The 23488-nt window shown below is 56.0% G+C and overlaps 1 protein-coding gene and 1 long non-coding RNA gene across 3 annotated transcripts; both read right to left on the reverse strand.

Moving 5' to 3' along the window:
• Positions 1–2870: 2870 nt before the first annotated feature.
• Positions 2871–4286, reverse strand: LOC126000764 (uncharacterized). Its single transcript, XR_007492857.1, has 2 exons — positions 4011–4286; positions 2871–3943 (listed from the first exon to the last, which is right to left on the reverse strand). It is a non-coding gene; the product is annotated as an uncharacterized LOC126000764 (long non-coding RNA).
• Positions 4287–4297: 11 nt separating this feature from the next.
• Positions 4298–19769, reverse strand: KCTD10 (potassium channel tetramerization domain containing 10). 2 transcript variants are annotated; one of them, XM_049767864.1, is made up of 7 exons: positions 19707–19769; positions 14021–14234; positions 10203–10372; positions 7322–7408; positions 6985–7037; positions 5914–6109; positions 4298–5340 (listed from the first exon to the last, which is right to left on the reverse strand). In XM_049767864.1, exons 1-7 carry the CDS (start codon positions 19707–19709, stop codon positions 5104–5106), a joined length of 960 nt encoding a protein of 319 aa, XP_049623821.1. In that variant the 5' UTR covers positions 19710–19769; the 3' UTR covers positions 4298–5103. The 2 variants fall into 2 exon arrangements, with proteins under 2 accessions (XP_049623821.1, XP_049623820.1); XM_049767863.1 differs by having other exon boundaries at positions 7322–7411.
• Between the last annotated feature and the right edge of the window lie 3719 nt (positions 19770–23488).

Raw genomic sequence — 23488 nt, forward strand, 5'->3', positions numbered from 1 at the left:
GCCAGGAAGGTCCCGAGCACTGTTGGGTGTGGCGCCACAACCTCAAAGAAAATGTTGCTAATGCTGCTGCTCCAAACCCAGAGTGGGGGGGAGAGGCAGAGTTTGCCTGCTGTCTGGACCTGGGACCTGGCTGATCCCCACCTTCAATGAGGAGCCCAACTTTTCATGGGGCCTGAGAGTTGGAAGCCTATGGGCCAGGCAGAGTCCTGCACCCTCATTCACAGGGACTCAGCAGGTTCTAATCCAGACGTGGTGGAAAACCACCTATTAAAAACAAAGTGATTGGGGGCCGGGTAGGTGGCGCTGGAGGTAAGGTGACTGCCTTGCAAGCGCTAGCCAAGGAAGGACCGCGGTTCGATCCCCCGGCGTCCCATATGGTCCCCCCAAGCCAGGGGCGATTTCTGAGCGCATAGCCAGGAGTAACCCCTGAGCGTCAAACGGGTGTGGCCCAAAAACCAAAAAAAAAAAAAAAAAAAAAAAAAAAAACAAAACAAAGTGATTGGGGGCCCGGAGAGATAGCACAGCGGCGTTTGCCTTGCAAGCAGCCGATCCAGGACCCAAGGTGGTTGGTTCGAATCCCGGTGTCCCATAGGGTCCCCCGTGCCTGCCAGGAGCTACTTCTGAGCAGACAGCCAGGAGTAACCCCTGAGCACCGCCGGGTGTGGCCCAAAAACCAAAAACTTAAAAAAAAAAAAAAAAAGTGATTGGGGCCGGAGTGAGAGCACAGTGGGGAGGGTATTTGCCTTGCATCCAGCAGACCTGGGCTTGATCCCCAGGATTCCATAGGGTCCTCGGAGCCTGCCAGGAGTGATCCTGAGCGCAGAGCCAGGAAGAGCCTCTGAGAGCCCCGAAACCAAACCCATCGAAACCAAACATAAACAACAAAAACAAGATAGAATCTTTTCCCTTTTTTTTTTTTTTTTTTTTTTTTTGGTTTTTTGGGTCACACCCGGCGGTGCTCAGGGGTTACTCCTGGCTGTCTGCTCAGAAATAGCTCCTGGCAGGCTCAGGGGACCATATGGGACACCGGGATTCGAACCAAGCACCTTTGGTCCTGGATCGGCTGCTTGCAAGGCAAACACCGCTGTGCTATCTCTCCGGGCCCTTTTCCCTTTTTTTTCTTTTAATGAAGACTTAGAAATATGTGAGGAGAAAGAGGAACATGTTTAGGGGAGGACAGGATTTTTCTGGAGAGAGAAAAGCAAGATAGCATGGTGTGGAGTAGAGGGAAAGCCCGGTGAAAAGCCAGCCGGGCTGGATCTCAGATGCACTTTCTGGGCGGGAATGAGGCTCTGGGTTTACCTGACACTGAGCAGTGGCCCAAGTGCTGGGCTTGTCGGCACAGGACTGTCTTACACTCTCCCGTGGGGGCTTCATCACGTGAAGTATTAGTGCATCTCTCTCCCTGTGCACGCATCAGTCTCATTTCACTAGGACATTTGGCCTTTTGTTGTTTTTTTGTTGTTCTTGGCCACACTCAGAAGCACTCCGGAGTTACCCCTGGCAGGCTCGGGGGACCCTATGGGATGCTGGGGATCCAACCCAGATCGGCTGATTGCAAGTAAAAGCCCTACCCGCTGTGCTACTGTTCCGGCTCCCCGTTATTTTTCCCTTCCGTTTTTGGGCCACACCAGCAATGCTCAGGGGACCATAGAGGGTGCCAAGAATGAACCTGGGCCGGTTACATACAAGGCAAGCACCAATTTACTGGTCCCTAAGGCATTTTGTACATGTAAATAGAACACAGCGGTCGCCTGTAAAATACACCCGAAATACAACAAGTTCTTCAGGCCATCATTAAAATCTTTAAGCAAAGGGCCTTGCACAGCCAACCCATGTTTGAGCCCCAGAGTGCACATGGTCAGTCCCTGAGTTCCACAGTGACTCTGCCACGAGTGATCCCTGAGTCCACGGGTGATGGACCCAAACCAAAGCCAAACCAGAATGTAAGGTCACTTCTGACCTTGAGTACAAGCCAGTTCTCCTGCTTACATGCTGTCCTAAACCAATTTAGTCTTCGTTCTTTGGAAGGCACATCTGGCTGTGCTTGGGGCAGCCTCCTCGATCAGTGCTCAGGGATCATTCCTGGTGGGGGATTGGGGAACCGTAAGGGATGCTGGGATTGAATCTGGGTCAGCCAGCCACCCACTGTGCTGGCCCTTAAGCCCGAGTCTGACCCTGCTATCACCAGTGTCTTCCTGATTACTCTGGCACCACACGCTATTTCTCGGCGTGGCTTGTTTGGTGGCAGGTGGGACCGGGTCCCCCGGGTTCCCCCAGACCCGCCTGGCTGATGCTGACAGTGGGGGTGAAAACTGCTTCCTTCTGGGGAGGCCCAAGCGGGAGGTTCCTAACTTTGCACGCTGACTCGTAGGTGTCAGTCAACGTGACATCCTGAGAGGCAGCTGCCCCTGATCATGCCCGTCACCACCGCTGCCCCGGCCGACGGGGGGGGGGGGACCCGACAGTGGATTGAACTCCAGCAGCTCTGGAAAAGAAGTGTATCTGGAGCAAGGGCCCTCATGCCAGAGCTCCCCCACCCAAGGCACTGGGTCATCATGTGTATCTGGGACCCAGTCTCGGGTCACCCACAGGACTGGCTGCAAAGGACCCCACTGGGAGCTCCAGGATGAACAAGCTTTCTCCTTCCCAAGCTGCCCACCTGCTGCAAGGACAGAACCAGGCATATGGGCTGAAAGGAAGAACATTTCATGCCTTGCAAAGCTGCCTTGGCTCTGTGTTGGTGCTGCTCCATCAACCCAAGACCTTTGCTACTGAGGGGCGTCTGCCGTTCCAGCTGCAAGTTCTGCCCTCTGCACCCCAACACAGATGTTGGTCAACTGTGTTGACCCTCCTGAAAAGACCCAGACAAGGAGAGAAGCGGAACTTTTATTTCCCATCCACAAATGCTTGTCCGGCACATCACTACAGGAACACAGAGCAAGTTTTCAAGAGACACACGGCTGGGACAGGGGGTGGGGTGGGGAGAAGGGGAACGACCCTGAGGGACAGCCGTGCCCAGAGTCACCTGGGGCAGCGGCCCCGAGACACAATGAGGACTGATTTAAAGGAACTGAACTTCTGACCAGAAGTGGCTTTGTGGCTTTGAAAGGTCCACCTAACCCTGACGCCTCACCAAACCATACAGGGTTTTGCTTGATCCGTAACCATTATGAACAGTTTCCACTTGCTTGTAGGACCAACATCTATAGTGCGGCTTCTGTGTAGGGTCTTATTTGGCGACAGAGCTGGGACTGAACCTTGCTTGGCCACCTCACAGTATCAGGCGGCTCACACAGAAAGCTGGCTAAGTCCTCTAGGGAAGCCGAGATGCACGCCTAGAGAAACTGCAAAGCTCTAAGAAGAGTCCAAGTGGAGAGACTGCCGGGACACGGGGTCACGGGACAGAGAAGCCAAACACAGATCAGATTGTTCCACACGTGAATGAATTCCTTGGGAAACATTTTTTACAAACTAGTTATGATGGCTTTTCCATTGCTACCAAAAAAAAAATCCAAACATTCTTTTTTTACCTTTCTAAAAATAAAACAGTTCAACTCAAGGGTTGCCAAGGGTCGGTTGTGAACGGCAGAAAACATTTACGAGACGTTATCTGGTTAGCCGTCCCCTGGCCTGCTCCACACCAAGATAGCCCTATACAAAAGTTTCCTAAAGGGCAGTGTCAAAAGCTTCTACCCACGGTGTGCTCTGTAGTCACGTGTGATTGTTCTCGTGATTGTAGGCCTGGCTGGCTGGTGGGTACAAAGTAAAGGCAGAGAACTACCACGGGGAGAGTGGTAGAGAAAAGTCTCAACAGTACAAATCAATTCAAAATAGAAACATTTTTGGGAACACCATGTGTGCTGGGTTGCCCCAGGAATGAATCCCTTTGGTATAAAATAGTCACAGCCCCCTGGAGAGGCAGAGGGAAACCGTCCCCTATCTACTCACACTCTCACAGCCCGTCACAATTCCACCCTACTCAGGCTCACAGCCCGTCACTACCCCACTCTACTCACACACTCACAGCCCACCATGATTCCAACCTATTCAGGCTCACAGCCCCTCACTACTCCACCCTACTCACACACTCACAGCTCACGATTCCACTGTACTGAGCCCGTCACTGCTCCACCCATCTCAACATGCTCACAGCCTGTCAATACTTTCTCTACCAAGTCTAGCCTCAATCACCACATGCTGGGCCATCTGGAGCAGGTATGAAGGAGCCCGGGAGGTAGGTAACCAGGCACTGTGCAGAAGGCCCCGCTCCAGTGGTCCTGAGCACAACCCACGCCTCCCTTCGACAGACATGCCACAGCGCCCACCAGCCCCACAAGGGGCTGTACCTCTCACTCTGCTCACTCTCACTCCATCCACCCATCCACACGGTTAAAATCCAAGACATGAGGGAGCCCTCCCCCCACCGAGCGATGGCCAGGTTCACAGCCACCAAGCTACCCCCATGGCAGTGTCCCTGCTGTGGGGACGGAGTCTGGGAGGCTGCGTTTAATTTACAGGTTGGGACCTGGAGGGGGATCCACTTGCAGCAGCAAGGCCAATGGGACAGGGAAGGCCCAGGAGGAAATGGCGCCTGGAACCAGCAGGCGCCCCTGGAGGGCAGTGGGGAGGGGCAGCTCTGCCCAGCCTGGCCCAGCCGCAGCGGCCACAGACGTGGGCACCCTGAAGTCCCCAAGGGTCATCTGGACCCAAGTATGGGGCAGGCCTAGCATGTGGATGGTACGAGCCAGTACCTGGGGCTGGAAAGGGGGTGCAGATACTGCTGTGCCCACTGGGAAGCTATACGACTGAACTCCAAAAGGCTCGCCAGCCTCCCCCAACAGGCACCACCACCCACTGAGGTTGACATAGGCTCACGCCCTGTCCCACCCTCGCGTCCTTGTCCTGGGAGAAAGGCGGGAGCCTAGACCCACTGGAGGGCTGCTCATGCGCCTACAGACAATCCACCTTGTCAGGAAGTAGCAGAAGAACCGTTCGACTTGTTACCAGGGTCTCCGGGGCTCCGGGCGCTGGCGGGGACCAAATGCAGCGAGGCAGGAGGCGGGGAGGGTGTGGTGGGCCGGGCCAGGCAGGGCCAGCTGCTCACTGGTGCAGGTGGGCCCGGTCGTCGGGTCGCTTGATGTGGATCCTCCGGACCCGCTCAATACCCCGCTCGATCCGCTCCCGCTCTCGCTCCTCATCTTCGTCGGGGTGGTGGGAACGCCCGGCTGCTCCGCCCGTGGCTTCCAGCAGTGCGTTGTCGGGCCCTCGGCCATCCTGGGCCTCATAGAGCAAAATATTCAGTGTCTCCTCGTAGATCCGGGCTTCGGGAAACTCAACCTGCGTGAGTCGGGGCCGAGAGCGAGTCAAGTATGTGGGCGCTGCGCCACCACCTTGGCCGGGCCCCTAAGGCCTCATCTGGGGCCACCCTAACCGTGGGGGAGCGTTGCTCGCTGTCTATTCCGACTCTGCTAAGGCCTGGCAGCTGCGGTGCTCATGGACCCAGAGGTGGGCCCAGGGGTGGAAGCCAGAGTCGGTCACTGGTGTGGCTGCATCGGAGGTTAAGCACCTTCCGCCTCAACCACCCCTCCAGCCCCACATCCTTACTACTGATCACTACTAGTTAAACTGGGGGACAGGGGCAGGTTAGGGGAGGGCTGGGGTGTGCTCCTGGCTCTAGGCTCAGGGAGCAGATAGGAGGCAGCTGTGCCCCCCCCCCCCCCGCCAAGCCCAGGGGGAGAATGAAGCCATGGAGACCTGGAACAGAGATGGGGGTAGGGGGCTGGAGTCCCAGGGAAGTGGCCCTGAGTGTCCATGTAAACAGGCCCCGGCTTTCCATTCTGAGCTGAGGGTGCTCCTGGGTGAAGAAGCCCAACCGACAGTCCGACAGGCGCTGGCCGCCCTGGCTCCTACCTTAGTCTGCTTCTTCTCGGTGGCGTAGACGATGGAGGTGCAGCAGACCTCGGCGATCTTACGGCCCTGGCCGTAAAAGGACCAGCAGCAGATCTCGTCCCCAATGACGTCCTTGATGAACAGGACCCGTCCGTTGAAGCGCAGTGACAGCTTGTCAAACAGCTCGATGTTCTTCAACATGTTGTCATCTGAGTTGCTGCAGAAAACATGTTTGGCGAGGGCACCACAGGCTGGTCCTCACAGCCACCCCTTTGGCTGGTGCTCCACCTGACTGCAGGGGTATAGTCTGCCCTCACCAATCGCAACCCCACAAGAACAGCGTGAGCCAGGTACTAGCACAGAGCGAGGCACAAAAAGCAGGGCAAGGAACTGTCCAGGAGCAAACTGGCTGCTCTGGTCTCTAAGCTCCCAAGCGGAGCACCAGAGAAGGTCTGGGACAACCCAGGCCCATGGGCACAGGGCACAGAAGAGGCAGCTGGGGGGGGGGGTAGGCCCCCCAGCCACCAGCAGACTAGAACTCCCCAAGGGAAAGTTATCTCTCCCAGGGCTTCTGGGTTCCCAGGAAACTCAGTAAATCCAGACACACCAGCCTAAAGTCCTGACTCAGAGCAACCCATTCTCAGGCCCTGAAGGTTTTCCAGAATCTACAGCAGCGCTGGTGGGAATGTGAGACGGCCAAGCCACCATGGGAGACAGACAGACAACCTGTTTTGACTAGAATAGAACCAGTGATTCCACAGGACAGCAGGGAGGGCATTTGCCTTGCACACAGGCAACCTGGGTTCGATCTCCGGCATCCCGTAGGGTCCCCGAGCCTGCCAGGAGCGATCTCTGAGTGCAGAGCAAGAAGTGACCCGAGTGCTGCCAGGTGTGGCCCAAAGACAAAACCCACTGCACCTTGTGAGGGAGGTGGTTCACCTGGGAAACAAATGGGGCGGTTCTTCCTGAGCTGGAGGACCTTCTACCTGTCTGCCTTCCTGAGCACCCCTGACACACAGAGACCACCCTTGGGGTCATGGGGCAGGCCCCAGCTGGTGGGAGCAGGCCTTCCTCTCCTGGCCAGAACCTTACCTGGTATACGAGTATTTGTTGTTGCTCCTGTTGTACAGCAGCTTCACGGCCGGCTGTGGGGTGTTTGGGAGAAAAGAAGCGTGAGGGGAAGATGGGGCCAGTGAGCCTCTGGCTTGCCCCACCCAGGCTCTACCACTAGGCTGAAGACGGGGAGCCAGGGCCCACACAAGGGGAACACGGGTGAAGGGTGGGAGCCCACACAAGGCCTACACAGTGGCTCAGGCCACTGACAAGGTTTTCCCCCAAGGTTCCTGGAAGCTTCACCCTTAGCGGAAGAAAAAAAATATCACCATGCCCCCCATTTGAAGTCACCGTATGTCTCTGTTCCCCAAGCTACCTTATTTGAAGTCGCTATAAGTTTCTGCTCTTCTTTGGACGAGGTAATCACAGGGACTTTGCAAAAAGGCTCGTAAGTATCTTTGTTCTGCTGAAAGAAAACAGGACATCAGGGGCCGGAGCGAGAGCACAGCAGCAGGGCATCTGACTTGTACGTGGTAGACCCAGTACGAACCCGGCTCAACCCTAGGCATCCCATATGGTCCTTCAAGCCTGCTAGGAGTAATTTCTGAGTGCGGAGCCAGAAGGAACTCGAGCAACGCCAGGTGTGGCCCAAAAAACAGAAAAAGAAAAAAAACAAAAAACAAAACAGGACGTCAACCGGGGAAGATCGCACAGCATGGACCTCTGCCTCTGCCAGCTGGTGGGGTGCCGGGGTGCTCAGGGCTGGGGCTCTGTGAATACTCGCACCAATGTCATATGCCCAGGGATGTGAGGCCAGAGGTTGGCATTGCTAAGAGCTTAACCTCCCACTGCCAGGAAGTGAAGAGGAAACGGACAAAGGAAACAAAAGGAAACAGAGTGATGCTAAGGAGAGGGAGGAGACCTGAAGCCCCAGGCTGGGAGGAAGCGGAAACTAGGCCGCTGGCGGAACCTCTGCCACAGATCCTCTGCCAAGCAGAGAGGGCCTGTCATCAAGGTGTCGGCCAGGGAAGGCCCGGAAGCCAAAGGCAGGAGACCATCAACCGTCCTGTGGGAGAAAGGCGAGCAGGTATTTGGGAAAATGGGGGACTGAGTGCTTGGCTCTCCCCTCGTCAAAGCCCAGGATAAAGCCGGCAGGAGTCCCGAGGAAGATGGCTGCCTTCTTGCTCCACCCCGAATCCCTCAAGGCCTCTGGCTGGCGGAGGGTCACTCAGCACCTTAGGCTTTGCCAAACCCGACTGCCAAGTTTCCACTGGTGATCACGAGTGTCAGACTATGCATGGAGGGTCTAAGGCAGTGGTCCTCAAACTATGGCCATCTGTTTAAAAAGTTTGAGGACCCCTGGTCTAAGGCGAGGTGGGACCCCCGAACTGAGAGAGAAATGGGGAGGAGCTTGGCAATAAAGGCAGTGGGAAACGAAGGTCAGAATGAGGCCCCAGAGAGACCAGACAGAAGATCCTGCAGGCCAACTGCAAGGACTGTGCAGCGAGTGGTATGAAAAAGCAAAACTGAGAAGAAAGGGTGCGACGGGGTCTGTGGGTGATGCAGCTGTAGGCACCAAGGCGAAGAGGTGCTGGCCTTGAATGCAGGGCCCCTGCCCAGACCACACAGGGTGCCCTGAGACCCACCCAATGCGATTCCCGACCAGAGCCAGGAATAAGCCCCGAGCACCGCCTGGTGTGACCCAAGAAACGAACCAATGTGGAGGGGCTGAGAGAAACTGAACAGGGAAAAATTACTTGGGAAAGGAAAAGTGAAACCAGGAGATCAGTGCTGGGGGGAACCACAGGAAGGGGCCCTCAGGGCAGATTTCCAAGATAAAAATAAACCTGAGAGTTCTGAAAACCCAAGGACCTCATGAGGGAGAGACTCAGAAAACCAGGGAAGCCACACGATGGAGCAAGGTCTTGAGAGCGCCTAAGGTGAAGATCGTGGATCTGCCTGGCGCCTCAAAAAAGTCATAAATCACAAAGAGATAGCACAGCGGCGTTTGCCTTGCAAGCAGCCAATCCAGGACCAAAGGTGGTTGGTTCGAATCCCGGTGTCCCATAGGGTCCCCTGTGCCTGCCAGGAGCTATTTCTGAGCAGACAGCCAGGAGGAACCCCTGAGCACCGCCAGGTGTGGCCCAAAAACAAAAACAAAACAAAAAGTCATAAATCAAAAGGAACCATAAACAGAAAAGCTCAAGAACATGCTGCCTTCTCTGCAGTTTTTCACAGCACAGCACAAAGGTCAAGTCTTGAGGTACAGATTAAAAACATTCCAGAGGGAGGGTAGAGCAAGAGCACAGTGCTAGGTTGGAGTTCTGACATTCCATACGGTCCCCAGGCCTGCCAGGAGGAACCCCTAAGCACTGCCGAGTGTGGCCAAAAAAGAGGGAAAGAAACAAACGAACAAAAATTTCAGAGGGGCCACACCTGGGAGTCTTAGGGGTGAGGGGTACACCCTGGGTCACCCCAGACAGTCAAGACAGCAAGACACTTAGTGGGGAGTGCTCAGGCCTCCTGGGTTGAGGGCGGGGGGGGGGGGGGGACACACGGGACGGGACGATACTGGTTTCTTTCCACTAGGATGAACTATGCTGTGGAAGGAACCATGTCTCCGAGCTTGCTGGTGGTTAGGGAGTGGTAATTTGAGTGCGTTCAACTCCAACTTCTTAGAGCAAAGTCTGAAGGTAACGTGGCGTATAGTGAATATCTGAAAAGAAATGTGTGTGTGTGTGTGTGTGTGTGTGTGTGTGTGTGTGTGTGTAAGAGAGACAGAGAGAGGAAGGGAGAGAGAGGAGAGAGAGATGGCGCCTCTGTCTGACACCGGCCCTGCAGCACTGTGAGCTTTCTTCTGGGGCAGGATTTCTGGGGAGCGGGGTCTCGGCCAGGGAGGCCTCCCAGTTCAGTGAGTTCACACTTCCAGGGGAGAGGCAGCAGAGCAGGCTGGGCAGTTGCCTGGCATGCAGCTGACCTGTGTTTCATACCTGGCGCTATATAATGTTCCCCTAAGCTCTGCCAGGTATGAGCTGAGTTTCAAAGTGTCGTGTGTGTGTGTGTGTGTGTGTGTGTGTGTGTGTGTGTGTACGTCGTTCCCCTAAGCTCTGCCAGGAGTCAGCTGAGCTTCAAAGTGTGTGTGTGTGTGTGTGTGTGCCAGGAGTGAGCTTCAAAGTGTCGTGTGTGTGTGCGTATGTTCCCCCAAGCTCTGCTGTGTGTGTGTGTGTGTGTGTGTGTGCGCGTGCGGTGATGCCTACTTGCAGTGCTGCCTGGCACTCTTCCACCAGGCCCTGCACCAGGTAGTACTTGGCTTCTGCCAGCAGCTCCTCAATCTCTCGGCGGCTCTCAGGCAAGGGCACGGCACCGTCTCGAAGGTAGTTGAGGATGGTCCCAAAGTGCTTCCCACATCGGTCGATGAGGATCCAGCCTGCAGAGGGCGAAGGGGGCGCCTGGTACCCGGCACACGCTTCTCCCCTTCTGGAGCGCAGCAGGACCAGGAGCAAGGATGGGACCCAGCTCACCTGCTCGAGGGCCGCAGAGACAAGAGTGCCTTGGGCCCTGCCTGCCCACCCAGCCCAGCCCCGCTGGCTGGAGGCAACTGTCCCCCAGGCGCTCTGTTTTGGGATGCCAAGACCCCAGAGGCCTAACACACATTCCAAAGGACCCTGGAAAAAACCCTTGGCCAAGCCACTCGGAGAGACAGGACAAGGTTAAGGCACTGGCCTTGCACACACATGACCCCAGTTCGATCCCTGTCACTGAAAGTGGTCCTTGAGCACCCACCACCAAGGTCAGGAATGGCCGGAGCACTACTGAGGGCAGCCCCAAATCTATACAACCCCTGGGTGAGAATGTCCCAGCTACTCCCTGATAACTGCAGAGTAAGACTGCCAGGACCGGGAGACCTTTCTAGGGTGTCTGCTTGTCTCCTACCACATCTCCCCCGAGACCAGCCATTCCTCATGGTCCTCAGGGATCCCCCCCACCCAACAGTGCCTGTACAGGAATTCCTCTCTAGTAACCTCAGGTAAGCACCGACTGGCCCATGACAGCCGGGCCACGGAGGCACACACCAGCCAGACCAGCCCCAGTCTGTCACTTCTGGAGTAGGCTTGACCGCTGAGCAGAGCCAGAAACCAGGAACACGGCTCATTACGTGGGGGCCAGGGAGGTCACCCCGCCCGCTTCCCAGGGTCCTCATCAATCCTGCTGCAGGCTGGCGTGGCTCCCTGAGAAAGCCAGAGGTTCTGTAGGTTCCACCAGAGACAGACACGTTTGGGGGGGCTCTCTGAGAGACTCCTCCTCTAGACCCAGTGAGAGAAGAGGATTCCAAACAGGGACCAAATGTCTCCTTAGGGCTGGTGGTGGGGTTGCCCTCAACCTCTGTTTTGAGAACCAAGGTCCCCTGGACAAAACCAGCACAAACCCTAGTAAAGTAGTTCTTCTTGAGACAGGTTAAAAGCAGGGTGGGTGAAACAGAGGCTGGGGACATTCCCGTGGGGGGTGAGGAAGGCGCAGAGAAGCAGCAGCTCGAGGGAAATAAATGCCTCTCGCCCAAACAGAGGCAGCCGCTTAGTCCCGGAGACACAGAGCAGCTGAGCAGACCCAGCCCCAGCCCTGCCACCTGGATGACTGGGCCTCTGGGAAACGAGAGCGGGATTCCAGCATCAGAGTTTCTGTAAATGAGCAGGAGCCCACGAGGCTGGGCTGGGCGACGGCTCAAGAATGCGCCAGGAAATGCTTCGGATAAATAAGGCTGATGAAGCCAGGCCCCGGCCATGCGGTTTCCATCAGCGCACAGACTTCTGGCAGAGTTTGGCTGTTTTCAAAGCATAAACTGGATTCCCTGCCACAGGCGGCTCCAGGGCCCAGGAGAGAAAAGCAAACACAGGGCGTGCAGCTCCTGGGGGGTGGAGGTGGGGTGGAGTATGAGCCTGTTGCAGGGGGGCCACAAATCTGTAGGCTTAAAGGGCAAAAAGGCAGACAGGCGCATGGAGTAGTAGAGATGCAGGCTGGTGGCAGCAGAGATGTGCCAGGGCACTGTGGAGAGGCGCCAACTTGGGAGAGACCTAGCTCTGCTCACATGCGGGGGTAACTGTTCTGTCCAGCCCCTTTCTGTTCTAGGAACGCCATCTTGCAGGGGGTAGTAGGGTCCAAGGGACGAGGCAGGAAGCCTGGGCACGCGGAGCTGATTCTGGCAGCACCCAGAGGCTTCCGTGCTTGTTGTGTCTCGCAGCAGCAGCAGCTGGTGAGGCCCACAGTCCAGTTTGCGGGAGAACATGTGTGGGCTCCAGGCCATGGGCTGCTCATCTCCTTCCCCCAAGGAGCGTCCACTGGCCTCTGGTCCCCCAAGAGGGAGGACCAGGCAACACGGGGAGCCAACTCAGCCCCTCTCCCTCGCCTACAACACCTGGCAGACGGGCATTTGGGAGCAGCTCTCGAGGCTGGCCACCCAAAACAGCTCCATGGAGCGCCTGGATCCTTCTCTGAGCGTAGGTGCACAGGCAGGGGGCACCACGCACCCTTGGGCCCTCTGCACCCAGAAACACCTTGCTTCTCAAGCCGCTTCCCGAGATTCCGACTCTTGTTCATGGGCCTGTCGTCTGTCTCCGGCTACCGCTGCTTCAAAGGGTAGCACACTGTGACAATCCCTCACCTGGTGGGGCCCACCTTGGCATTTCCGGCCCCCACATAGGTACAAACTTCATGGCTGCTGACGGGCTTTTGTCTCATGTCAAGCAAGGGATGGGGGGACCTGGGCCATATGTTCTAGGGTGTCCCGGAGGTCACATGTCGGGTTCGACACACTGTGCACTTACCAGGTGCCAACAAGGCTGTTCTGACGGCACAGCAGGGACCGGAAGGCCAGACTCCCCACCCCCATGGCATGCCTGGCCTTCAGGGGAGCTCCCAAAGGCTGTGAGACGTAGGCATACAGGCTGGGGTGCTGGGTCCATATCAGAGCACAAAGGGCGGACGGAAAGAGGGGCCAGAGCAATAGAACAGTGGGGAGGGCATTTGCCTTGCATGCGGTTGGCCTGGGTTCAATCCCAGAGGATCCCAGAGCGCTGCCAGGACTAATTCCTGAGCAGAGCCAGGAGGAGCCTGAGTGTTGCTGGGTGTGGCCCAAAGCCCCAAAGCACAAAACAAAGGAAGAAGGGGGCAGAGAGCGGACCTGCATCCTGAGTGCCTTCCCGGCCACGCAAAGGGCAGCAGCGGGCAGCCCAGGCTCTGGGCACAACCTCAGACCACGGAGGAAGGGCATGGGAAGGGAGGGCTCAGTGTGTCCCCTCAGCAGCAGTCACATGGCCACCAGCCAGGGCTGCCCCTTGGCTGCCTTCTATGAGCCCTGCCTGAAGCCAGGTAGGCCGGAAGAGAAGCCGCCCTAGCCTGCTTCCTTGGGGAGGGGGTGCCACTGTCTGCACTTCTCGTTCTCCAGCGAATAGGCTGCAGCGCTGCACACAGGTTTCACCCGCCCAGATTCCCCAGCAGGCCAGAATCCCCATGTGGAGCCTCAAGTTCCTTGGTCTGACCCTCCCCAGGAGCCAGAGGGAAACCCAGATGAGGAATCTGCTCTCCTTCCCTCTGAAACTGCTCTGGGCCCTGAATTCCAGCTGGAATCAAAACTCTCCCAGGGCCAGTGCAACAGCACAACACAGGGTAGAGGCCATTCCTAGCATGCGGCCAACCCAGGTTCAGTCCCCGGCATCCCATATACTTCCCTGAGCCCATCAGGGGAGTCTCAAGGACCCAGAGTGAGTGCCTCTACTTCACTCCAGAGCAACGGGGCACTGGGCCAGGCAACTGTTTGGTTGGCAGGACAGATGACAGCAAAGGTTGTGTGCCAAGGCCCCGGTGGGAGGGATTGAGGAATGGAGGGGGGGAGAGAGAGAGAGAGAGAGAGAGAGAGAGAGAGAGAGAGAGAGAGAGAGAAGAGAGAGAAAGAGAGAGAGGGAGGAGAGAGGGAGAGAGGGAGAGAGAGAGAGAGAGAGAAGAGAAGAGAAAAGAGAAAAGAAAAGAAAAGAAAAGAAAAGAAAAGAGCCTGAAGTGGGCAGGCCATGGACACCCTGCTTACCCTCGCTGTCCGTGAGCACCTCCATGCGGCCGCTGAACATGGCCTTGAGCATGGTGTCCTGCTTGGTGAGCGTCTGCATGGTCGTGTAGTAGAGCGCCCCACCCACGTTCAGCTTCACGTACTTGGAGCTGGGGCTGGCGCCCTTGAAGGAGGTGGTGCGGGTCGCAGCCGCCGGCACCGCTGAGCTCACCACGCTTTCTCCTGACATCTCTTCCTGCGGGCAAAAAACTTGGGAGTCACCTGAGGAGGCCGTGGCCAACTCTGGCCCAACGCCTCAGGTCTCTGGGCAGGCTTGAATGGAACCAACTAGAAGGGCTGGAGCGACAGTACAAGGAGAGGGCACTGGCCTTGTACCCAGCAGAGTGGAGTTCGATGTCTGGTCTCCCACAGGGTTCCCCCGACCTGACAGAAGTGATCCCTAAGCACAGAGCCTAGAGTAACTCCTGAGTATCAGTGGCTGTGGTACAACAAACCTCTTCCCTCCTCGAATAAAGACAATTTCAAGTTTGAGCCAAAGAAATGGCACAGGGGTTAAGGTACCCTCTTGCACACAGCTGACCCCAAAAGTTCCATCTATGGCACCACCGAGGGTCTCCCTACCAGCCCCTCAAGCACCCCGCCCACCAGGTGCAGTCCTAAAACAAAAACAAGAGAGCAACATGGAAAAATTCATGGGAAAAATCTGGACTTTTCTCAAAGTGAGCAGGGGAGAGGTGGGGCCAGGCTCCGCCCCCCCACCAAGCGGCACCAATTCCCCAATCCTGAGAGCCCCCAGACCCCACAGGCCCCTAGAGCCTCTGGGCTGCCAACAGTCCTACAACACACTCGGCACTGCCCACCACCCCGTCCCCTAATGCCACATGCCACTGACCAACTGACCAATCAACCACCTCCCACCAGACCCTCTCAGTGGTCCTCAAACTATGGCCCGCAGGCCACATACTGTATTTGTATCTGTTTTGTTTCTTCATTGCAAAATAAGATCTATGCAGTGTGCATAAGAATTCGTTCATAAGTTTTGTTTTTACTAGAGTCAGACCCTTCAATGGTCTGAGGGACAGTGAACTGGCCCCCTGTTGAAAAAGTTTGAGGACCCCTGCTCCAGATGAAGCAAGCTTCTAGGAGTCTAGGGGCCAGAGTGATAGCACAGCGGTAGGCATTTGCCTTGCACGCGGCCAACCATGGCCGGACCCGGGTTTTATTCCAGACATCCCATATGGTCCCTCGAGCTTGCCAGGAGTGATTTACGAGCGCAGAGCTAGGAGGAACCCGAGTGCCGCCAGGTGTGGTCCAGAAACCAAAATCAAAGAAACAAACAAAAACAACACCAAACATGTATTATAATGACAAAGAAGAAAATCTTTTTTGGGGGGTAAGAGGGCTCTCCCAGGCAGTGCTCAGGAAGTCAGGACCTTCCCCAGGATATGGGGCTAATAGGGCTAGAGATTCAATGCAAGGGTGTGGTACTCCTCAGCCTGAGGTGCTAGGGATGTGAGGACCACCCCAGCACCTCAGGCCATCTCCGGTTGGGCTCAGGGAGAGCCGCCAGGTCTCACCAGGCAGTGTTGGGGGGAGCAAGTGGCATCAGGAATAGAACTGGGGCCGGCCACATGCCAAGGAGTGACTCCATCTGCATCCGTCTCACTGGCTCCCTAACACTTTTATTTTATCAAATGAGGCAAGAGACTAGTAGTGGAAGGCAGAAGCCAGGGACTGCTCCTCCAAAGGGGCCTCGAAAGAACCAGCCAGGGACCCAAAGACGGGCCCCAGCAGAGGGGAACAAGGAACAAGGAGAATGGCTAAGAAGGGTTCTTGAGGAGCTGCTCCTGCTTCTTCAAAGTCAAGGGTTGAAGAGAGGTTTGCAAGGCTCTGGCTTAGTTCACTTGAAGTCTCTGTGACAGGAAGGAAAAAAAGAGCCAAGGAAGATGGGAGGGGGCCAGAGTGAGCGATAGCATAGCGGTAGGACATTTGTCTTGCATGCAGCCAACCCAGGACGGACCCGTTTGGTTCCCGGCATCCCATAGGGTCCCCTAAGCATGTCAAGAGTGATTTCTGAGTGCAGAGCCAGAAGTAATCACCGAGCACAGCCAGGTGTAATCCCCAAACCACCCCCCCCAAATAAGGAAGATGAGAGCCTCCTCCCTCTGACATCAGCACTAGGCCCCATTAGGGCCAAAGACAGCACATGACGTGACCTATGTGGGCTCCAGAACTAGCACCAGAAAGGGTCTCTCTCCATCCCCTTGTTCCAGCCCTGCCAGGGGGAGCAGAGCCAGGAAGAGCCCCCTCCCAGCAGCTCAGGGCGTGGCTCAAGAACAGTCATTTCACAAGGTGGATAAGAAAGATGCCCCTACTTCCCATCAGCCTTTTGTTGTCATCGTTCCCACGCGGTCTGGGGGGAGAGGAGTGGGCGGGATGAGTTCTCCCATCCCCACCGCGATGCCTGGGTCTTGGAAAAGCTTATTATTATGTATTTGTTCCTTTATAATGTTGGGCTACATCTAGTGGTATTCAGTGTTTATTGCTGGCTCCGTGCTCAAGGATCACTCCTGCTTCGACTGGGGATGGCCACTTGGTGCCAGGATATCAAGCGGGGTGGCCATACAGGGAAGTGCCGTGACCCCATACTAGCTCTCTGATAACAGCAGTGCTCTAACACGCCAAATTGATTCTTCCTTGCTCCATGACATCAGTCACTTCCTCAGGCTACCGCAAACCAAGCCAAGCCTCCAGAACAAAAGCCAGTCCCGGACCTTTCAGAGCCGCAGACAGGAAGCAACTGTAAGCACAGAATAAAAACCAGCCCCGAGGGGCTGCAACCAGGCTCATACAATGGGAAAACAGGCACCAACTTCTCCAACAGCCCTCTGCAGAGTTGTCTCCTTGCAGGCACTCACCCAGAAGTTGGGTGCAGAGCCGGAGGCCATCTGCAGGCCCAGGACCACCACTTGCTGTGTGATGTGAGAGCGACTCAAACCAGCAGCTGCTTCCTAACTCGTAAATAGGGGGCGTTTGTGAAGGCCACAAGCTTCACACTGACTCACAGAGACCGAGCAAGTACTTTGTAACCTGGGCCCTTGGTATTGGCTCCTTTCTGTGGTTCCTATCCCCCACCAAGCTGTCCATGAGACTGGAGATCCCATCCTTGCAGGGCCAGATTCAATGGGGAGATGCTTAAAGAATGACAGCTGTCAGGGCTGCACAACTGATCAGACTCGGGGGTGCTGGGCTGGGAAAAGTTGGCTTAAGCAGCTTTGTTATCAAGGTCATTCTGACATGTGTCCAGGGCAGAGGGTCACAAGGCTAGGGCTTTGGCTTCTTTTGGGGAGAGGGCCCACATCCGGCGACATTCAGGGGTTACTCCTGGCTTGGGGGACCATATGGGACACCGGGGATCGAACCCAGGTCCTTCCTGGGTCAGCAGCATGCAAGGCAAATGCCTACCACTGCACTACAGCTAGGGCTTTTTTTAAGAGTCACTGCATTGGGGCCAAAGCCATAGCACAGCAGTTTTGGCTTATACACCACCAACCCAGGTTCAATTTTTGGCATCCCATGGTTCCCCAAGCCTTCCAGGAGTAATTTCTGAGCACAGAGACAGGAGAAACCCGAGTGCTGCTGAGTGTGGTCCAACACTCCCCCAAAAGAGTCACTGCCTTGAGATTCATTACCAAATGCCCCAACCTGAAGGCATTCTTGCAGCTGGAAAAAATCTAGGGGTTTAGGTTTGTTCAACCAACTTAACTGGATTTCTTCAGGGAAAAATACTATTTTTGCAGTCCAAACGTAAGAGGAACTACCTCTGAGAAGCTGTGTAGGCGTGGACCTGCATTCTCTTCCTGGGCTTAGCACTGGGCTGTTTCTCCAAGAGTCTAGTGGAGATGTTATCAATCGTGCTTCGTTTTAGCTTTTTGTTTGTTATTTTTTTTACCACACCCTGCAGCACTCAAGGCTTACTCCGGGCTTTATGCTCAGGGGTCATGCCTAGTGATATTTGGAGAACTACATGGGTTGGAGTAGGTAGAGCTCAACTCCATTTCTCAGGGGAGAAAAGGAAGGCTCTGCATGAGAAGGGTCCTGGATTGACCATTTATTTTTCAGAAATCACATCAAGAATACAGGGTCCAGGGGCCCGGAGAAAATAGCTTGCCTTGCAAGCAGCCGATCCAGGACCAAAGGTGGTTGGTTCGAATCCCGGTGTCCCATATGGTCCCCCGTGCCTGCCAGGAGCTATTTCTGAGCAGACAGCCAGGAGTAACACCTGAGCAGGTTTTTTTCTTTTTTCTTTTTTTTTTTTTTGAGGGGCGGTGTTTGCTACCACACCCGGTGGTGCTCGGGAATTACTCCTGGCTCTGTAGTCAGAAATTGCAAGCAATCCCCTAGCAAGCTCAGGGGACCATATGGAATGCCATGGATAGAACTTAGGTCTGTCCAGGGTTGGCTGCGTCCAAAGCAAATGCCCTACCCTAATGCTGTGCTACCACTCTGGACCCAGAGAAAAGGGCAGTTCTTGAGCATCACTGGTGTGGCACAAACCACCCTTCAAAATAAATCACCCCTCACATCCCTGTTCAGATTGAGTGGCCTCCCACCTCCCACCTGATTTAGTAATAGTCCGGGAACCTATTAAGATTCGGTCCTTTCTAGTTTGTTGGTCTGGTTTGGGGGAGGGTTTGGGCCACACTCTGGGGGGCATTCACTCTTGGCTCTGTGCTCAGGATGTGTGCAAAATCAGGGTTGACGGCAAACACTTTAAACCCTAAATGTACCACCTCTCCTGCCCAGAGCTTGGGGCCATTTCTAAGGAAGTGTCCAAGAACTGTGCCTGTAGGTCTGGGGGCCATTTTGGGAGCAACAGCAGCACAAAGGCACCTTGTTGGGGGCCAGTTTGGGGAGCTGGGTTTCACTCTTTCTGGAACTTCCTGGCTGATTGCTGTCCTGGGAAGGGCTGAGAAAGGGGTGGGGGGCAAGAACAAGGAAGGGCCGGACTGGGTCACCCCAACTCGGGCACCAGGAGCTGCTTCACCAAGCAGACCTTGAAGGCCCCTGACCCCACCCCGAGATCCTGAAGGCTCTGGACCCCCACCCTCCAGTCTCAGACCCTGAAGGGCCCTGTCTCCACCCCAACCCTTGAGTCCTCTGATCCTCCCCAGCCCTGGCCATTGGAGCCCCCTGACCCGTCCCAGGAGCCCCGACGCCCCTCCCAGCCTCAGGAGCCCCCTGACCCGAACCCACAGCCCCAGCCATTAGAACCCCTGACCCCCCAGTCTCCAGGCCCAGCGCCCCCAGACCCCAGCCCCTGGCGGCCCTTTGACACCCCAGTCCCAGCCTTGGGAGGCCCCTGACACCCCAGCCCTATCCTAACCCCAGGCCCTGGCGTCCCCCGCCCCTCCCTGTCTCCAGCCGCCGGCGCCCCCAGACCCCACAGCCCCAGGCCCTGGAGACCCCTGACAGCCTAGTCCCAGCCATAGGGGGCCCTGACACCCCAGCCTTGGTGCCCCAGATGCCTCCCAGCCCCGGCCCCTGGAGCCCCCTGGCACCCCAGTCCCACCCATGGGAGGCCCCTGACACCCCAGCCCCGGGCCTTGGCGCCCCCAGCTGCCTCCCAGCCCCCAGCCCCAGTCGTTGGAGCCCCTGGCGCAACCTGACCCCGGCTCCCGGCTCCCGGCCCCGCGGCCGCCCCTACCATGAAAAGCCGCCGACGCCGGAGCCCCGAGACGGCCCGCGAGGCAGGAAGCGCCGAGTCGGGGGCGGGACTTCCGGCGGCCGGCCACTTCCGCCGCCTCGAGGGCGGGCCGGAAGGGGCGGGACTTCCGGCGCGCGGGGGCTCGGCCGCGTCCTGCCCGGCGGAGACGCGACGCGCGGCGGAACTGTCGCGGCGCGGCACGGAGATGCGGCGGAAGCGCGGCGCGGCGACACCGGGCAAGATGGCGGCCGGGCGGCGGGCGCTGGCCCGGGCGCGGCGGTTCTCGCGGGCGTCGGGCTGAGGCGGCGCCGGCGGCGGCCTCGGGTAAAGGCCCCGGCTGCGGGCGGGCGGGCGGGCGGGCGGCGCGTGTCGGGGTCCGGGCGGGCTCGGGCTCCCCCGGCTCTGCCCCCGAAATCGCGCCCTGGGGGGACCCTGTGGGGTGCCCTGTGGGACTCGAACCGCCGCCCTTTAGCGCCCCTTTTGGCTCCCCCAGTGCTGAGGCCGACCGGGCCGTTGGGGGTTTTATTTGGGGGGGTCACACCTGATGTTGGAGGGTTTATTTCGGGGGGTCACACCTGATGTTGGGGGTTTTATTTGGGGGGTCACACCTGATGGTTTTTATTTGGGGGGGTCACACTTGATGTTGGGGGTTTTATTTGGGGGGATCACACCTGATGTTGGTTTTATTTGGGGAGGGTCACACCTGATGGTCTTTATTGGGGGGGTCACACTTGATGTTGGGGGTTTTATTTGGGGGGTCACACCTGATGGTTTTTATTTTGGGGAGTCACACCTGATGTTGGGGGTTTATTGGGGGGGGGTCACACCTGATGGTACTCGGGGCTTACACTTTCCCTCTGTGCTCAGGGATCACACCTGACAAGTTTGTTTCAGGGTGGGGACTCAGAGGTTGAACCCCCAGGCAACTGCATGCAACCTTTACCTCACCTGCTTGGACTGTCCTCTCACTTCTCGCTGGCCTGTCTCTTTGGCTGAGTCTCTGCAGTGTCTTGTTGTTGTTGTTGTTTGTTTGCTTCTCTTCCACTCCTGGCGGGGCTCAGGTGACCCTAGGGGATGCCAGGATGATCGAACCCAGGTTAGTCCTGAGATAGGGGATAGATGTAACAACCCACCCCCACCCCCTTACACCTCCCAGATGTGCCCTGGCTGGTCAGTTAGTTGCCCTGTCTTGGCACCACCCCCTGGGAGAGAGTGGGAACATGTGCAGGTCAAGGGGAAGCATCTCCTGTCTTGGTTCCTGGCATGACTGCTCTTAGGCATCTCAGGGGCTTGAAGCAACTGGCTCTGTTCGGGGTGCATCTGGGCGCACCCCAGGATAGAAGGGAAACATGGTGTTTGTGAACTGCCAAGTCTGCCAACCACATCTTTTACCCAAAGGAAACTTCCTGAACCCTTGAGCATCTGGGAGCCCACACAAAGGGGTTTGAAAGGGAAAACTTGGAAGGGCCACAAAAACGCCTTGTGGGTCTGGAAGGCCCTGGGAGGCTCTGGATGTGGGTCTCTCCCCTCACTATGACCCCATAGTGTCACAGCCCATAGTACCCTCCCCCCCCCACATGGGCTGTGACCCCTCCCTATGTGTGTTTATTGTGGAAAACACAGAAAACCGCCTGTCGGGCCAGCGGGGTACATGCTGCACACCACTTGCCTGTGTGAGGCCCAGGGGTCCAACCCCTACAGTGCAGAGACCCCGGCTGTGGATGCTGCATTTCTCTCCTTTAAAGAGCATTGCATGGGCCAGAGAGATAGCACAGCAGCTGGGCGTTTGCCTTGCATGCAGCCGATTCGAACAGAAGGTGGTTCGAATCCCAGCATCCCATTGGTCCCCTGAGCCTGCCAGGAGCAATTTCTGAGTGCATAACCAAGAGTAACCCCTGAGCACCACTGGATGTGACCCAGAAACAAACAAAAATAATAATAAAAGCATTGTACGTTGTAGCCCCTGATGGTCCCCAACATCACTGGGGAGCCTCCTGCCACCAAAAATGTCACATTAACTAAGGAGAACAAAAACAAGTGAGCTTTGAAAACCAGAGGTGTCCTCTTGATCTCTGAATGAGAAAGATGCTAGGCACAGACCCAGGACCAGAGCAATGGTACAACAGGGAGAGTTTTTGCTTTGCACGTGACTGATCTGATTTCGATCCCTGGTATCCCCTAGGGTCCCCTGAGCACTGCCAAGAGTGATTTCTGGGTGCTGAGCTAGGGGTACCCCAGAGCATCACCAGGTGTAGCCCAGACACCAGAAAAAAAAAAAAAGATATTTGATGCCTGGCCTCTAAGGCTGAACCTGAAATCAAGATCAGTTTTTTCCTCACGCAAAGACCAGCTGCTGTTGGTGCACAGTGCAGGTCCCTAATGGTCCCTGATGTTTCGGTGATTGGAGCAGGACCTCGGTGAGTGTGAGAGGCCACAGGGCAGGCAGAAAGGACCATTAGAAAGTTCAGTCGCTGGGCCGGGAAGGTGGCGCTAAAGGTAAGGTGTCTGCCTTGCAAGCGCTAGCGTAGGACGGACCGCGGTTCGATCCCCCGGTGTCCCATAGGGTCCCCCCAAGCCAGGGGCACTTTCTGAGCGCATAGCCAGGAGTAATCCCTGAGTGTCAAATGGGTGTGGCCCAAAAACCAAAAAAAAAAAAAGAAAGTTCAGTCGCTGTCTCCATGCTACCTTGGGGATTGGCGGGTCATGCTCATCTGTTGCAGAGGGACTGCTGAGCACCCCGCAGTGGGGAAAGTGAGGCAAAGACAGATGTGAGCCATTGAGGAAAGGGACTATGGTGGTCTCCCAAAAACAGTTGTGTTGTTTTCCTTGATTGTTTTGTTTTTAGGCCACACCTTGTGGCTCACAGGGGTTCCTCCTCACTCTGCACCCTGCACCCTGGTGGTGCTTAGAGGAATGAGGATTGAACCCGGGTCAGCCATGTGCAAGACAAACACCCTCCCCACTGTGCAATTTCTCCAGCCCTTTTTGATTAATTCTTTATACCGGTGTGGGTGTTGGAGAAGAAAGCGGTGAAGAGCTTGTGTTGTCAACGTCTGCATTTCTGAATAATTAATTCATTTCCGTGCTTATGTCAGCAGAGCCAAGAATCAGCTCTGGCTAGAAGGATAGTTATAAGGCAAAGGGCTAGCCCAACCGTTATCTGAGCCCTGAGTTCTAGCCCTGGCACCATATGTCCATTGGCTGTGTGGCCCTGCAGTGCCCTAGCTCAGCCTGGCTTGGCGCCACTGTTAGTGACTCCGACGAAAAATTAGAAAAAGAAGAAAGCATCCTGGTTTGAAATGTTTCCTCTTCCTCTGTGCACCAGTATTATGTGCACCCAAGCTGTCAGCCAAAGCTGTTGCTTAGGAAAAAAGTCGTTTGCAAATTAGAAAAAATATATATAATGTAGAATCTTCATCAGAAAGAGGCCTGTCAAGGAACAGGAGCTATTCACCTGCAAATTTTCTGAATCCTTTGTAGAATGCAAGTAGGAAGGCAAAGACCAAAAGTTATTCATAAGGGCCCGGAGAGATAGCACAGCAGCATTTGCCTTGCAAGCAGCCAATCCAGGACCAAAGGTAGTTGGTTCAAATCCCGGTGTCCCATATGGTCCCCTGTGCCTGCCAGGAGCTATTTCTGAGCAGATAGCCAGGAGTAACCCCTGAGCACCGCCGGGTGTGACCCAAAAACCAAAAAAAAAAAAAAAAAAGTTATTCATAAAAATCAAACTGGTGGGGCTGGAGAGATAGCACAGCAGTAGGGAGTTCTTTGCCTTGCAAGCA

The sequence above is a fragment of the Suncus etruscus genome, chromosome 2 (assembly GCF_024139225.1).
Source record: "Suncus etruscus isolate mSunEtr1 chromosome 2, mSunEtr1.pri.cur, whole genome shotgun sequence".
In the NCBI taxonomy this organism is placed as follows: Eukaryota; Metazoa; Chordata; class Mammalia; order Eulipotyphla; family Soricidae; genus Suncus; species Suncus etruscus.